Source organism: Neomonachus schauinslandi, chromosome 10, assembly GCF_002201575.2.
Source record: "Neomonachus schauinslandi chromosome 10, ASM220157v2, whole genome shotgun sequence".
In the NCBI taxonomy this organism is placed as follows: Eukaryota; Metazoa; Chordata; class Mammalia; order Carnivora; family Phocidae; genus Neomonachus; species Neomonachus schauinslandi.
Window position 1 is genome coordinate 124,629,922 of NC_058412.1, and position 14,328 is coordinate 124,644,249.

General features: G+C 48.7%; 1 protein-coding gene across 2 annotated transcripts in view; it reads left to right on the top strand.

Annotated features, from left to right (window-relative positions):
• Nucleotides 1-14,328, top strand: part of EYA2 (EYA transcriptional coactivator and phosphatase 2) — a 184,192-nt gene that overhangs the window by 9,137 nt on the left and 160,727 nt on the right. For both annotated transcript variants that reach the window (XM_021689061.1, XM_044918691.1), the window contains exons 2-3: nt 4,434-4,479; nt 7,693-7,835. In XM_021689061.1, coding sequence (XP_021544736.1) covers nt 4,434-4,479; nt 7,693-7,835 — 189 coding nt within the window. The remainder of the gene's footprint in view (nt 1-4,433; nt 4,480-7,692; nt 7,836-14,328) is intronic.

Genomic DNA, 14,328 nt, shown 5'->3' on the forward strand with positions numbered 1-14,328 from the left:
ACTCTCTTTGATGGCTGAGTAATATTCCATTGTGTATGTGTGTATGTATGTGTATATATATACCACATCTTCTTTATCCATTCATCTGTTGATGGACATCTGGGCTCTTTCCATAGTTTAGCTCTTGTGGACATTGCTGCTATAAACATCAGGGTGCATGTGTCCCTTTGAATCACTATGTTTGTATCCTTTGGGTAAATGCCTAGTAGTGCAATTGCTGGGTCATAGGGTAGTTCTATTTTTAACTTTTTGAGGAACCTCCATACTGTTTTCACCTGGGATCTTTCTTGGCCTGCAGGCTGGGAGTCTGCATTTTCACAAGATCCCAGGGAGTCTTGCTCCTTACCATCCACTTTCTTCCTTTGCAACTTGTTCTAATTGTAATTAAGACTTATTTGCATAATACTTTGTTTGCCATCCATCTTCCTCACTGAACAGGAAGTTCCTGACTGCTTTAGCTCATTGTTATAAACCACTTCCTATCACATGCCTGGTGCAAGTAGGCAATGAATAAGCGAATGATTGAGTGAATGAATGAATGAGCTCATTCCAGAGGCTTTGGCCATCTGTTTAGCTAATCCTTCTCCCTTTACCCAGGGGAAGCTGGGGAGGAAAAGGAGACTTAGAGCTTTAAATTCAGGAGTAAATGGAGGAGGCTGTCTGTCCCTCCCACCTTGAGAGCTAGCTGTCCCATTTTATGGATCAGCCACATCCCCCAAAACACATGGTGAGGCTTGGAGACTGGCTACCTTGGGTCAGGTCACTAGGGCTGCTTTGGCCTCTGGCAACATGGATGTAAGTGATGCCTCCATTGACCTCAGCCTTACCTGTCATGGCAAGTTCAGTGGCACTAACCAGATTGAGAACAAGAAGCTGTGGTCCACGCAAGTCCATCAGGCTCCAGAGCCCACCAAAAGGAGTGTGGGCTGCTGCAGCTTCTGAATATAGTGTTTCCAGCACCCTGAAGATGCTGGGGGCTCACTTTGACGAGTGGAGTCCAAGGGTCACCTTCCCCTTGTGCCACTGGCCCCATGCTGGTGTTGGGGTGACCATGAGAGGTATGACCTCCCTCTAGGGGGCCAGCCTGCCTGCACTCCTGCTACTCCCATTGCTGGACTCTGTAACGCTTTGGCATCATGCAGGGACTCGTGACCACGGTCCCCCCACTGTCTGCCCCCTGGCAAGCTGTGGTACCATGGTCATGCTGCTGGCCAGGGCTGTGGGCGGGATTGTTCCTCAGCTGCATGGAGAGCTCAGTGGCCTGGCCTCCCGTGTCTCCACCCTCAGTGGGTCTGTCTGGCTCTGACCGCCATCCAGAGAAAGCTGTCAAATACAGTGGCATTCAGAAAGTGGTGAAGCGGGCCTCTGCGGGATCACCGAAAGACATCCCGGGCTACACTGAGGACCAGGTTGTCGCCTCTGACTTGAACAGCGATGTCACACTGGGGCTGGCATTGCCCACAGGACCGCCGTGTCAGGCCCACTTCCTAGTATGCAGATGGTGACAACGGCAGGCAGGCCTCCTGGTCCTCATGACCTCCAATGACATAGCCTTGGACCACAGCAGGAGCACCAGATGGAGAGAGAAGCTCTCGGCTCCTAGCAAGGCCCTGCCCTACCTCTGCGCCCAAAGCACTGAGCATCACCATCCTTGACACAGTCCCACTCAGGCCCTCTGACGAAGGGAAGGAGCTTGAAAGCCCCACCTTGTCACATGCCATCAGGATTCCCAATGAGGTGTACATCATCCCCACCTGGAATAAAAGGCAGAAGGGAGGGTGGCAGGTAGGGAAGAAGGAAGGGGAATCATTCCCTATGTAATGTACTCATTTTCCAGGTTTCCCTGCCCCCAGGTCTCCTGGGATGAAAAGTTCAGTACGATACCAGTCCAAAAAGATAAAAGCCTGTGTTTTTCAGAAGTCCCACAGTCTGCAGAAGGCAAATCTTTTACTGAATACCCGTCTCTCACTTGCACAGTCGTCTTGGGGGTTGCTGGGGCGGGAAGGGGAGAGGATTGTAGGCTTGCAAGCAGGAGAGGGAAACCTGCCCACGTGGGGAAGGCAGGTTGCTCAGCAATTCAGAGCAGAGGAAGCAGAAGTGAGGGAAACATGCAAATCACAGCGCGGAGATTGGGGCAGAAAGATGCTTCAAATTTACAGAACGCCAAGTTCATCTGAGCCCATAGCAATGTTGCCATAAGATGTGATTTTTATGAATATTTACATATTTATTTAAGAAAACATATTCAAAATGTTTAATTCAGTAACTTGTGTATTACTAAATGCACTGAGATCATGGGCTTTTACCAATGATGACATTGTGGCTGCTTCCGAAGGAGGCCGTTCATTCTCTAGTCCTGGGGGAGGATGAGGCTGGGGTGCTGGAGGTCCTGCCTGGGGCAGCAACCCGAACTGGGGAAACTAGCATTGAGTGAGCACCTACTGTGTGCCAGGGGCTTTCCTTGGCACTAGAGTACGGCTGTTCTTGACACACAGTTAGAAATGTATTTTTACACTGCTGTTCAGCTCACATACGCACACATACATGCCCGTGCACACAACCCCCCCCCCCAGCACATTCTCACGTCTGTAACTGGAACAAAAGTCTCACCCAGACCCTTCTTACTCTGGGCAATACATGCTGCTCTTGTCTATTCGATTTTATTGTTTAGCTCTAGCTCTTGCTCCCTGAATGGGCTTCAGGACTCCCACCCTTGACCCAGGGGTTTGGGACCCCAACAGAATTTGACTCAGCCAGGGTGGTGGTTCAGGGAATGGACTTGGGACTCACATGGCCCTGGGGTTCAAGTCCCAGTTCCAGTGCCCACAGGCTGTGTGACTTGAGCAGGGTCCTTAGCCTTGCCCAGTTTCTTCATCTGTACAGTGGGGACAGTGACATCGCCTGCCTTGTAGCGTTGTTGAGGGGAGTGAGTGAGGTCCTGCCTGTGAGCAGTTAGCGCAGGGCCTGGCACGAAGCGAGCTCCTACATGGATGCTGGTTGCTGTTGTTACGAGCGTCGGCATGGGCTGCAGCGCCCTGGATCCAGGCCACCTGAGTTCAGATCACAGATCTGCCCCTTCTGACCCATGGCCTTGGGTGAGTTAACCTCTCTGTGCCTCCAGCTCTTCACCTGTAAGGTATGAATAGAACCCCCCTCATGGGGTGATTATGAGGATTAACAGTTACTAATCCAGGTAACAGACTTAGAAGAGAGCGTGGTACATACAGGCCCTGGATAAATGACGGACGTTATCATCGTCTCTTTTATCCACACACATCCTAGTGGGATCAATTGTTCCCCATTTCACAGGAGGGAACTCTGAGGTCCAGAGACACTAGGTAAGCTGCCCAAACTCTCACTGCTACTGAGTGACAGAGTTGGAATTGCAGGTTGCTGTTCTGAGCCTCCAACTTCGGGGGTGAGAGAGGCTCAGAGCTCTGGAGACCTTGGAGCATTTCTCAGGAGGCAGAGGTGCCCCCAGCCACGTACCCCAGGACATAGGCACTGCCTGCACACGAGGGAGTGTGAATCGGCAGGTTGGTACGATCAGAAAACATGTTATCTAGTATTTGCCAGGGCTTCCCCGTGAGGACATTGAGTTGCAGTGTTAAAGATGACAGAGCACAGTCCCCAGTGGACTGTCCATTTGTAAAATTAGCCTCTTGAAAATCTCCCTCCCAGCTTAATTCCATCAAATGTTTGTCACCTCTTGCATTATTATCTCCCACTGACAGTCACATGCTGTGGGCCGAGGGATACACTTGAATCAGCTCAGGCCTCTTCTGTCTTCCTGCTCCACACCCTAGCTGGAGCCTAGGAGATGAGTCAAGACGTGCCTTCCCCTAAGTACTGGGGCCAGCCCCACCTGAACCCCATGGACCGAAACGAGGATGGGAGAGGAAGAACATCAAGATGTCATCAGAAGAAGGGAAATGAATGTCGGATAATCAAAATCAACTGGTGTCTGCCATTCTTGGGTTCTTGGGGTTGCCTTTGAGGCAGGGAAGGGAGCAGTTCTCCATCCAGGAGTGGGAATGGCACCAGCCTGGGAGTCAGGAAACCTGGTTCAGGTCCCAGCTGTGCTGCTCTCTAATTATGTGACCTTACTTGAGCATGTTCTTTCTGTCCCTTTGGCCTCAGTGTCCCCATCCATGCAAGGGGTAAGGGAGAGTGTTCTACTCTGATGTTTCAAGATGCTATAGGCTCTTTACTTGTAGTCCTTCAACTAGTACCTGGAGAGAGAAGTCACCCAGAAAGGGTTTTCAAGAAGGAAAGTGCTCAAATGTTGTGTCTCGGATGAGCTTTTGTGGTTGAGAAAGTCCCTGGCAGCAATTCTCTGAGTTTCTTCCCACTCAGGTCAGCGTCTAAAGTCACAGCTTCTGTGGGTCATCGCTCTGAAGCTAAAGCCCTTCCAATTTTTCTTTTCCCTCCAGGCATCACCACATCGGCCTCTCCGAGTGTGTCTCAGCTTTTCGCAAGGTGAGCACCCTGGCCAAGCTCCTTCTGCCTGTGTCCCTTTCTCCCCCTTGCTGGGCAGAGGCTCTGGGGCCAGAGTCCCGGAGGGGAGTCCCAGCACTAGCACTTCCCAGCTGAGCCACCTGGAGCACGCAACTCCACCTCACGGGCCTCAGTCTCCCCATCCGGAAGAGGGGGACCATCACGATGCCTGCCCCATGAAATGAGCTAGAACATTCAGAAGGGCTTAGGATGGAGCCTGGAGCAGAGTGTTGAGTGTTGGCTGTTTTCGCCCTTCTTCTCTTTGTTCTTTTTGTTAGTCTTTCCTTCTCTTTCCCTCCCCTTCCTTTCCTTTCCCGGGCAGACTCTTTCTCAGTTCTTCCCGTCCTCCCTTCATCCCTGCCTTCCTCCTTCCTTTCTCCTCCCTTCTTTACTCTGTCTCCTCCTTGCCTCCCTGTCCTGCTCTCTCTGCCTCCCTCTCGCCTTTGCCCCTCTCCTCCCTCTTTCATCCTCTCTTCCGGTGCCAACACCCACCCAGCACTCCTTCAGGCTACATTCCGCATGGGACCCCGAGTCCCGGAGATGGGTGAGGTGGGGCCCTTGCCCTCGGAGAGCTGTCCATCGAGGGGAGGAGACAGGCCAGTAAAGCAGAGACCCCCTCACATGGGCGGTCAACATCAATGCGCCACCAGCGGTGTGCAAGGGGCAGAGGGAGCTCCCTTATGGCCACGGCTCACTGAGAGCCCTCGGGGAGCTGCCCACCTGCAGCCCGCAGTGTGGGAGGCCTGTGGTGGCCAAGGCGCCCTCGGTCTAGAGGGTCCTCTCCTCCTGATGTGGACGTGCGCTTCCCTTGACAACACTGGAGAAGCTGCTTAGAAGGAGCACACTTTCTCGGCCTTCCTTTCCCTGCAGATGTTTTGGGGGTTGTTAGTAGCAACAGAGGTCTGTCAAATGTATCTAAAGTTTTCTTCAAGGCCTCGGGGTTCTGCTCCTCTTTCTCAAGGGGGAAAGGGCTTCTGATGGGAAACCGGAGTGGAGCGCCTTCTAGTTCCAAGGACAGGTGTAAATTGGGAGCAGGGTCAGATAAGGTTCTGTGCTCAGCACTAAGTGCCGACCCTCGGCACTCACCCTCAGGTGCTGCACCGAGCGGGACACTGGTGGATGAAACCCTCCAGGACTACTGGGTCTGGCGTCTCCAAGTCAAATGAGTTTGTCACGCACTTTGGAACAAGTTCCCCCACCTTCTATCACAGTAGTAGTCGAAAGGAAGGGCAGGAGAACATCTTTTTGTAATTCCGTAAAGTTTTATACCCATCTCACACCTGCCATGAGCCTTCTTATAGAGGAGGAGTTCCGGAAACGAACAAGTTTTAACTAAAGAGATGGAACCAGAATGGAACCCGACCTGGAGTTGGGGATCTCATTACCATCTACTGGCAGGCTCTCTGGTTAGAGCAGCTAGATACGGGATGTGGCCCTAGTGTCCAGGTGTGGGAGCTCACAGGAGAGACTGGCACCAGGGAGTGGTGAAGGGCACGGCCTCTGCATCAGCTGTGCGCGTTTGGTAGGTTCCTTAGTCTCTCTCTCGGCCTCCGTTTTCTTATCTGTAAAGTGGGAATAGGAATAGGAACTGCCTCCAGGGGTTTTCATAATTGTTACGAGGTTTAAATGAGCCAATACGAAGAAAGGAATTAGGACAGTGCCTGGTACGTAATAGGCACAAACATTTTTAGCTGTTTTCATTACTAAAGGAGGTGGACCCTGTAGGGGCTGTTGCAGACGGAGTGTAATAGAGAAGTGGCCGCTGCTCAGATGGGTTGATAAAGTCATACAGGGGCACAGACCTAGGCTTGCTAAAACTTCTGCTTTGTAGAGGTGTGTGAGAGAGAGAGAGAGGGAGGAAGAGAGAAACCTCATGGTTTGAAAATAATAGTGATGAATTCAAATTTTAAAAAATCAATAACTGCACTAGCCAAAGAAATTATATCCATGGATCCCTGGACCACGTATGGCTCCTGGGCCACCATCTTGTCCCCTTCCTGCTAGAACAACCCACCTTGACTTTACTTATTGCTGCCTATAGGGCTGGGTCAAGCTCAGTCCTCTAAGTGAGAAGCAGCACAGTTACAAGTGTGGACTCTGGAGTCGGAGTCCGAGTTTAAATTCTAAATTCCCCCACTTTCTAGCTGTGACTTCAGGTCCCTGAGCTTTGGTTTCCTCTTCTCAAAAATGGGAGTTACAAGAAGCCCTACCCCAGAGAGCTGATGTGAGCATCCAGTGAGATACACTGCATGTATCATGTCTATGAGACAAAATTCAAGCCTGTGGTAAGAACACAGTGGTTGGAAGCACCCATTACAGATGTCTTAGGAGGTGGCCCTTTAAATCCTAGGCCTTTATGGAACCTGTCATTCACCATGGAGAGAATTCATTTGTGTCCCTGGGTTGCATGTAACAGACTATAGGCTCCAGCTGATGTCAACCCAAAAGGACTTTCCTGGAAAATCTGGAGTAGCTTCCAGTGTAAGTGAAAGCAGAATAATCAGACCTTGGAAAAGACCAAGAAAAGGACAGCTTCTGTGATCCAAGCAATAGGAAGGAATGAAAAGACAGGTCTTTGGAGTGTAGCTGCTGGAGTGAACTATTCAGCCCAAGATTTAAATCGCCAAGACAGAATCTGATTGGATGCTCTTCCATCACAAGTCCACCCCTTGGCTAAGAGCAGGACATCAATTGGGAAGGTGTCTAAGGGTAGATAAGATAGGACAGATAGGCTGCAGTCATCAGTGGCGTGGCCCCAGTGACATCACACAACAAAGGCTTATTTCTTACTCACTGAAAGTTCAGTGTGGATTAAATGAAACTCCCCAGGGCAGGTGTCCTCTACATGCTGACGCAGGATCCGGGAGATAATCCATACTGTAGCTCTGCCACCTCAGTCTTGACAGTTGCCACCCAAAGAGGAGAGAGGACAGGAGGGTCGCAGGGGATGGTTTTATTGGCCAGAACTGGGAGAGGCTTATACATTCTATGGGGCAGAATCCGGTCACATGGTGGAATCTGACTGCAAGGCAGACAAGAAGTAAAATCTTCCTGGTGCCCAGGAAGAGGAAAATGAAATGGGATTTGATGAACACGTAAGTTGCCTCTGCCCTGGAAATAGCAAATACCCAAAGGAAAATAAGGAGGAAGGGATGCTGGGCTGGGTTTGGATTAATCTTCTCTCTTTCCATGCAGACCTTGCCCACACATCCTGCCCAGCCAGCCTGCCACGGCCATGGCAGCCTACGGCCAGACACAGTACAGTGCGGGGATCCAGCAGGCTGCCCCCTACACCACCTACCCACCTCCAGCACAAGCCTATGGAATCCCTTCTTACAGTGAGTACCAGACCAAGCCCTGGCTTTCCCTGCTGGGGTCCCCAACATCATGGTCTTTCTTCTGTCCTGTTGCCTCAGTTAAATGCGAAATGGCAAATGCAGCCAGGCTAATTTTGGGTTGGAAATAGAGGGAAAAGACAGACATACTTAAATATGGTTCTAGTTCAACGAACTATATCAAGACCTCTTTTGATTGCAAGACTAAGAAACTTAACCCAAGCTGGCTTAGGAAAAATGGAAATTTAATGATTCACATACTGAGAAATCTAGAGGTACAGTTAACATCAAGTGTGGCTGGATCCAGGTGCTCAGATGCTGTCAGGAGTACCACATCCTGCTCCAGGTTCAGATGTTTTCCTCTGAGTTGGCGCCAGTCCCACAAAGGTTCTTCCCATGTGGCAGCAAAGATAGTGCCCATCACTCTGGGTCTGTATCCGTTCAGCGCTCCACACCCAGTGGAAGGAGAGCGCCTCTTGCCCAGCAGTCCCACCAGAATCCCTCGCAGCCCTTGTTGGCCCAGACTGGGTCACGTGACCATGTTAGGGTCTAGGCCAGGAGGTAAAAGTGTGAGAAATAAGGAGGCTGAAGCATGTGGATTGTATCTGAGGGAGAGATGGTTCTCTCAAAGGAAAATTAATGGATGCCAGGAAGACAAAAACAACAGACCTACAGGCCTTGACTGTGAGAACCTTCCTGCTAAGAACCAGAGAGTCAGTGAACCTGGCCCACCACCCATGCTCACCTGCCCCTGTCTGTACTGGTCAGGGTTCTCCAGAGAAGAAGAACCAATGGAATGAAGATATCTATGTCTCTACATCTATATCTAAAGAGAGAGAGGTATCATAGGAATTTGTTCACCCAATTATGGAGGCTGAGAAGTTACAAGATCTGCAGTCGGCAAACTGGAGACCCAGGAAAGCCAAAGGTGTCATTCCAGTTTGAGTCCAAAGGCCTGAGAACAAGAGGGCTGATGGTGTCAGTTCTGGTCTAAAAGCAGACAGGCCCAAGACTCAAGAAGGGCTGACTTTTCAGCTCCAGTCTGAAGGCAGGAAAAGACCCATGTCCCAGCTCAAGCACTCAGGCAGAAGGAGTCCCCTCTTACTCAGCCTTTTTGTTCTATTTGGGTCTTCAATTGGTGAGATGAGGCCCATCCACATTAGGGAGGGCAATCTGCTTTATTCAGTCTACAGATTCAAATGTTAATCTCCTTCAGAGATGCTCTCACACAGATACACCCAGAATAATGTTTGACCAAATGTCTGGGCACGTTGTGGCCCACTGAGGGTGACACATAAAATTAACCATCACACTGCCTCTGGCTGTTACTCATGGTAGTCCTGCCCATCTTAACTGATGTATCAACCAAAAACCTTTTGGTAGCAAATGACAAAAACTCAGTGTTAATTAGCTTAAGGAAATAAGGGTGTTTATTGCAAACACAGCCGAACATCTTAGGGTACTAGCTTCAGGCAGAGCTAAATCCAGGTACTCAAGTGATAATATGAGGCATCAGTCTCTCTGCTTTCCTTTGGAAGGTTAAGCTTCAGTCTCAGACAGGCCTTCCCACTGGGGTACTAAAGCCAGCCCCAGCAGTTCCAAGTTGTAACTCCCCCCAAAAAGAGAGCTTCTCTCATCCAGGACTTTCTGCACCATCCTGGGGATTCCTCTGACTGGACTTCCAAAGCCATAGCTGACCCGGACACTGGGGCAGAAAAGATAGAATGCTCTGGATAGGCCACATTGGGCCACATGGTACCAAGAGTTAGAGCAAACTCACACAAGAAAAAGAACCGACCTGAATGTGAGGTAGGGGAGGAGGAGGGGGCAGGTAGAAACCACAGATGTCTAGTGGACAGAAGGTAGGATTGGTAGGCAGGAGACCTAGCTTCCAGGCCCAGCTGCCTCTGATCTGCCCATGCCTCAGTTTCCTCAACTGTTACATTAATGTCTCATGTCATCTTCCCAACCAGATGGTGTGGCGTGAGTGCAGAGACCCAATCTTGTATTTTTTTTCCTCCCTTTTCTCCCTCTCTACTTCTCTGTTCATGTGTTCATTTATCATTCATTCATTCCTTCATTCCTTCATGACATTGGATCATGTGCTAGGCACACAGAGGTCAAAAAGCAGAATGGGCCCTCCCTGGAGCTTATAGTCTGGAACAGAGGCTGAAAAGCCAATGGGTAATGTGGGTAGCTCTCTTAACCTATAAATACACTTGGCGTTTTAAAAATTGCCCATTTTAAAATGTGAAATGCTAACATAAAAATTTATATCTCTAATGTCTTTAAAAAAAGAGATGATCAGGCAACACTGAGTCCACAGTTTCTGTGTTGGGAATAGGTGGCTCTGAATAGGGCTGACCCCATTAGCTTAAATTTGTCATGCTCTCCACCCAGCCCACATGACTCATTTGAATTTTCTGCCGGTCCTCTGAAGACATTTGAGTTTGCAACCCCCAGCCTAAAAGGAGAAAAAAAAAAAATTAAAGATGTAAAAATCTTTATGTGTTTCAAACTATGATGCGTGATATAAGGCAGAGAAGTAGGTCATGAGAAAGAACAGAAGAAGGAAGACTTCCTCTAGGATCCAGCATCAGGGAGGTCTTTTAGATGAGGAGCTGATTCAGCTAAGAACTGAGACAGCATCCAGGCAGGGGGACCACCCATGGGAAGGCCCCTGAGATGGAGAGGAATTTGGTGAGTCCAACAAGCCCAGTAGCTGAAGCACAGTGGGGGATGAGGTAGGAGAGGTAGGCAGAGCCCTCAAGGCCTGAGAAGGATTTGGGATTTTATTCCAAGTGAAATGGGAACTCATTGGCGGGTTTATAAGCAGAGGGCTATATTCTACAGTCTGGGTTTTTTCAAGATCACTTTGGCCACTGTGGGGAGCCTGGATCAGAGGGAAGGAAGAGGGAAGCAGTCAGGCCAGTGGGAGACCGAGGAAGCAGGTAGACGGGGTGATGGTGGAGGCCTGGGGCAGGACAGTGCACAGACTGAGGGAGACAGATGCAGGAGCAATTCTAGAGATAGGAGTGATGTGTCCTGGGAGAGCAACAGGCCAGGCGTTGGTAATAGTCACCAGCGTGGAGTTGCTGCCACCCTCGGTCCCTCAGTGCTCTGTGTCCTTACCAGGGAGGGTAAATAAATCGCCCAGGGTCGCCCAGCTGGTTGATGGCATTAAATCCAGGTAGCCTGGCCCTAGAGTCCAAGTTCTTAACCACTGAGCTCCGCTGCCCAAGCCTACATCCCGTAAATGCTGGGGGATTACCAGTGACAGACCTCCACCAACAGGTGTGGGCACCATTTCCAACTTTCTGTCCCTCCTGTGCTGGAAGACTCGTGATATAATCACCCTAAGTTACCCCACCTGGCTGACAGCCAGAGAAAATGAAGCCATATTATTTTTCGGTGTAAAAGAGAAAAGTAGCCTTGTTCCCAGACAAAGCATGGCAGGTGGTAAGAGCACATGTCCCGGGCTCACACGGCACCTCTGCCACTTGCTGGTCCTAACACACTGGGCAAGCCATCTCTGTTTCCTCATTCATACAGTGGGAGTGATACCAAGTCTGGCCTCCTCCCGGTTATTGTGAAGATTAAATGAGACTATCTGTATCAGAGGTCAGCTGCCATTTTCTGTAAAGGTCCCGATGGGTATTTCTGGCTTTGTGGACCATACAGCCTCGGTCACAGCTATTCACCTCTACCACCGTAGTGTGAAAGCAGCCAGACAATATGTAAACGAATGGGTGTGTCTGTGTTCCAATAAAACTTTATTTACACAAACAGGAAGTGAGTCAGGTTTGGTCCACCGACCATAATTTGTCAGCCCTTGATCGATATGAAGGGCTTAGCTCACAGGGCCGGCCCAAGGGAAGTGCTCAATCAGTGCTGCAGGGGCCAGGCTGCCACACACACCTGGAGTGTTCATGTCACTGAATAGTGACAGGGAAGATGAAAAGCTCTTTTCCTTCACATATGCCTATGCCCAAGCAAGCAGTGTTTGCTCATTGTCTGGACAAACCTTGTTGAATCTTGTTAGGAAACTTTGCTCATTGATGCTTGGCAAATAGCATTATTTACTTTTGTTGAAACAGCTTCAAGGAAATAACACATTTGAACAAACTAGAGGGAAGGAGGCTTAGGGGTATTGAATATGTTTTTCCTCAGTTTATTATGCAACATTTAAGACATCTGTAAAAGCATAAAGAGTAATACTATAAATGCCCATGAACTGACCATCCAACTTAAGAAGTAAAAAACAAAAGGTTATTTTCCTTTCTACTCAGAGATACCCACATTCCTGGATTTGATGTTTATCATTTCTCTGCATTTCTTTATGTAGAATAGAGGTCAGCAAATTTTTTCTGTGAAGAGCCTGACAATAAATATTTTTAGCTTTGCGGGCATTACACTGTCTATCACAACTACTCAACTGTTCCATTGTAATGCAGAAGGAGCCATAGTATGTAAATGAATAGATGTGTCTGTTCCAATAAAACTTTATTTTCAAAAACAGGCAGCAGGTCACTTTTGGCCATGGGCTTATGTAGAGTATTATTTTGCATGTTTTACAACTTTATATACATTGTTTCTTTTAGTAGCCATTCTTTTTTTGAGAGAGAGAGAGTGCAAGCCATCCCGGGGTGGGGGTGGGGGGTAGGAGGGGCAGAGGGAAAAGGAGAGAGAGAATCCTAAGCAGGCTCCATGCCCAGCATAGAGCCTGACATGGGGCTCAATCCCACAACCCTGAGATCATGACCTGAGCTGAAATCAAGAGTCGGAAGCTCAACTGACTGAGCCACCCAGGTGCCCCTAGTATCCATTTTTTTGACACTTGCTTTTTCCACCCAACTTATGTCTGTGACATTTATCCCTATTCATGCATGCCGCTAGAATTCATTCATTTTCACTGCTGTATAATATTCCATTATTTGACTGTACCACAACTTGTTTATCTATTATACCCAGAACTTAATCACTTAAAACAACACTCTGATATATTATTTCTGGGCTTCTTTGGGTTGACTGGATGGGCTTTCTCCTGGTCTCCCCTGGTTTCTCTCATGGACCTGTATTTGGCTGGCAAGTCGGCTGGCATGGCTGAGACTCTCTTTCAACCTGGCCTTTAATCCTGTGCTTGCTCACAGCATGCTGGTGTCAGGTTTCCAGAAGGGCAGAGGTAGAAGCTTCAAAGCCACTTGACGCATAGCCTCCAAAACCCCCATCACTCAGCCACTTGTACCAGTCAAAACAAGTCACAAGGCCAGTGGAGATTCTAAGAGGTGAAAATAGACTCTACCTCTTGACAAGAGGAGGTGCAAAATATTGTGGTCGTGTTTTTTCAATCTACCTGAGTACATCTGAATTTCTTAACAAAGAAGCAGGAATCTGCCCAACAGACAGTGAATCTGTTGGCATCTGATGGTGGGTGACATTGGAAACTCAGGAACCAAGAGAAAGAACTCAATACTCTGATCACAATAGACTTCACCATGTTTATCTTACAGAATCCTTTGACATCTTCCTGTTCTGCTCAAGAGAGAACAGTGGGCCAGCCTCAGTGCTGCCTCTAAAATGCAAGGGTGGGCTTTTCTTCCAGAAAAGTTTCTGGGGGTAGAAAGCAGGAACTTTCCTCCTTCTTTCCTTTGCTCCCTCATGGTTTGGAAACATTGTCTTCATTCACAAGACTGAATGGGTGAAAAGGAAGGAACCACAGTTACAAAACTGGACCCAAAACTAGAAATGTCCTTTGAAGAGATGTAAACAATTTTTTTTAAAAGATTTTATTTATTTATTTGACAGAGACACAGTGAGAGAGGAAACACAAGCAGGGGGAGTGGGAGAGGGAGAAGCAGGTTTCCCGCTCAGCAGGGAGCCCGATGCGGGGCTCGATCCCAGGACCCTGGGATCATGACCTGAGCCAAAGGCAGACGCTTAATGACTGAGCCACCCAGGCGCCCCAAGATGTAAACAATTTTAAGATACTGTTTGACACCTGTAAGATAAACAGTTTATTACATTTTCAATAAAGATACAATATGTAGGCTACTGATGATGAATCAGGCCCCCTCCCTCAATACAGTCCCTTCTCTAGCCTGTTGCTCATAGAATCGGTGCCTGTCCTTTGGGGAAGCATGTCAGACTTTGGCTGGAGAGGGGACACATTTTTAACTGTGGCTTTTGGAGAAACAGTTTCCCCGAGCAGTAAGAGTGGAAGTTATCTTTACAGAGGAAGGATGGTTCATTTGACACATTCCTCCCAAATCCTGCTGGACATTAACCATACATGGCACTACTCCATAGAGTAGGAGGTTGAAAACTCGCTACCCTCAGAGCCAGGCGGAAGCATGAAGCTGATTGCATGTGCAAAATATGAGCCTCTCTTGACCTGCCTTTCCCTTCCCCACTTTTGACAATGTCCTAGTATGTAAAAAAAAAAAAAAAAAAAAACAACTGCAACAAAAAAATAGCACCTTAAAACAAGCATTAATGT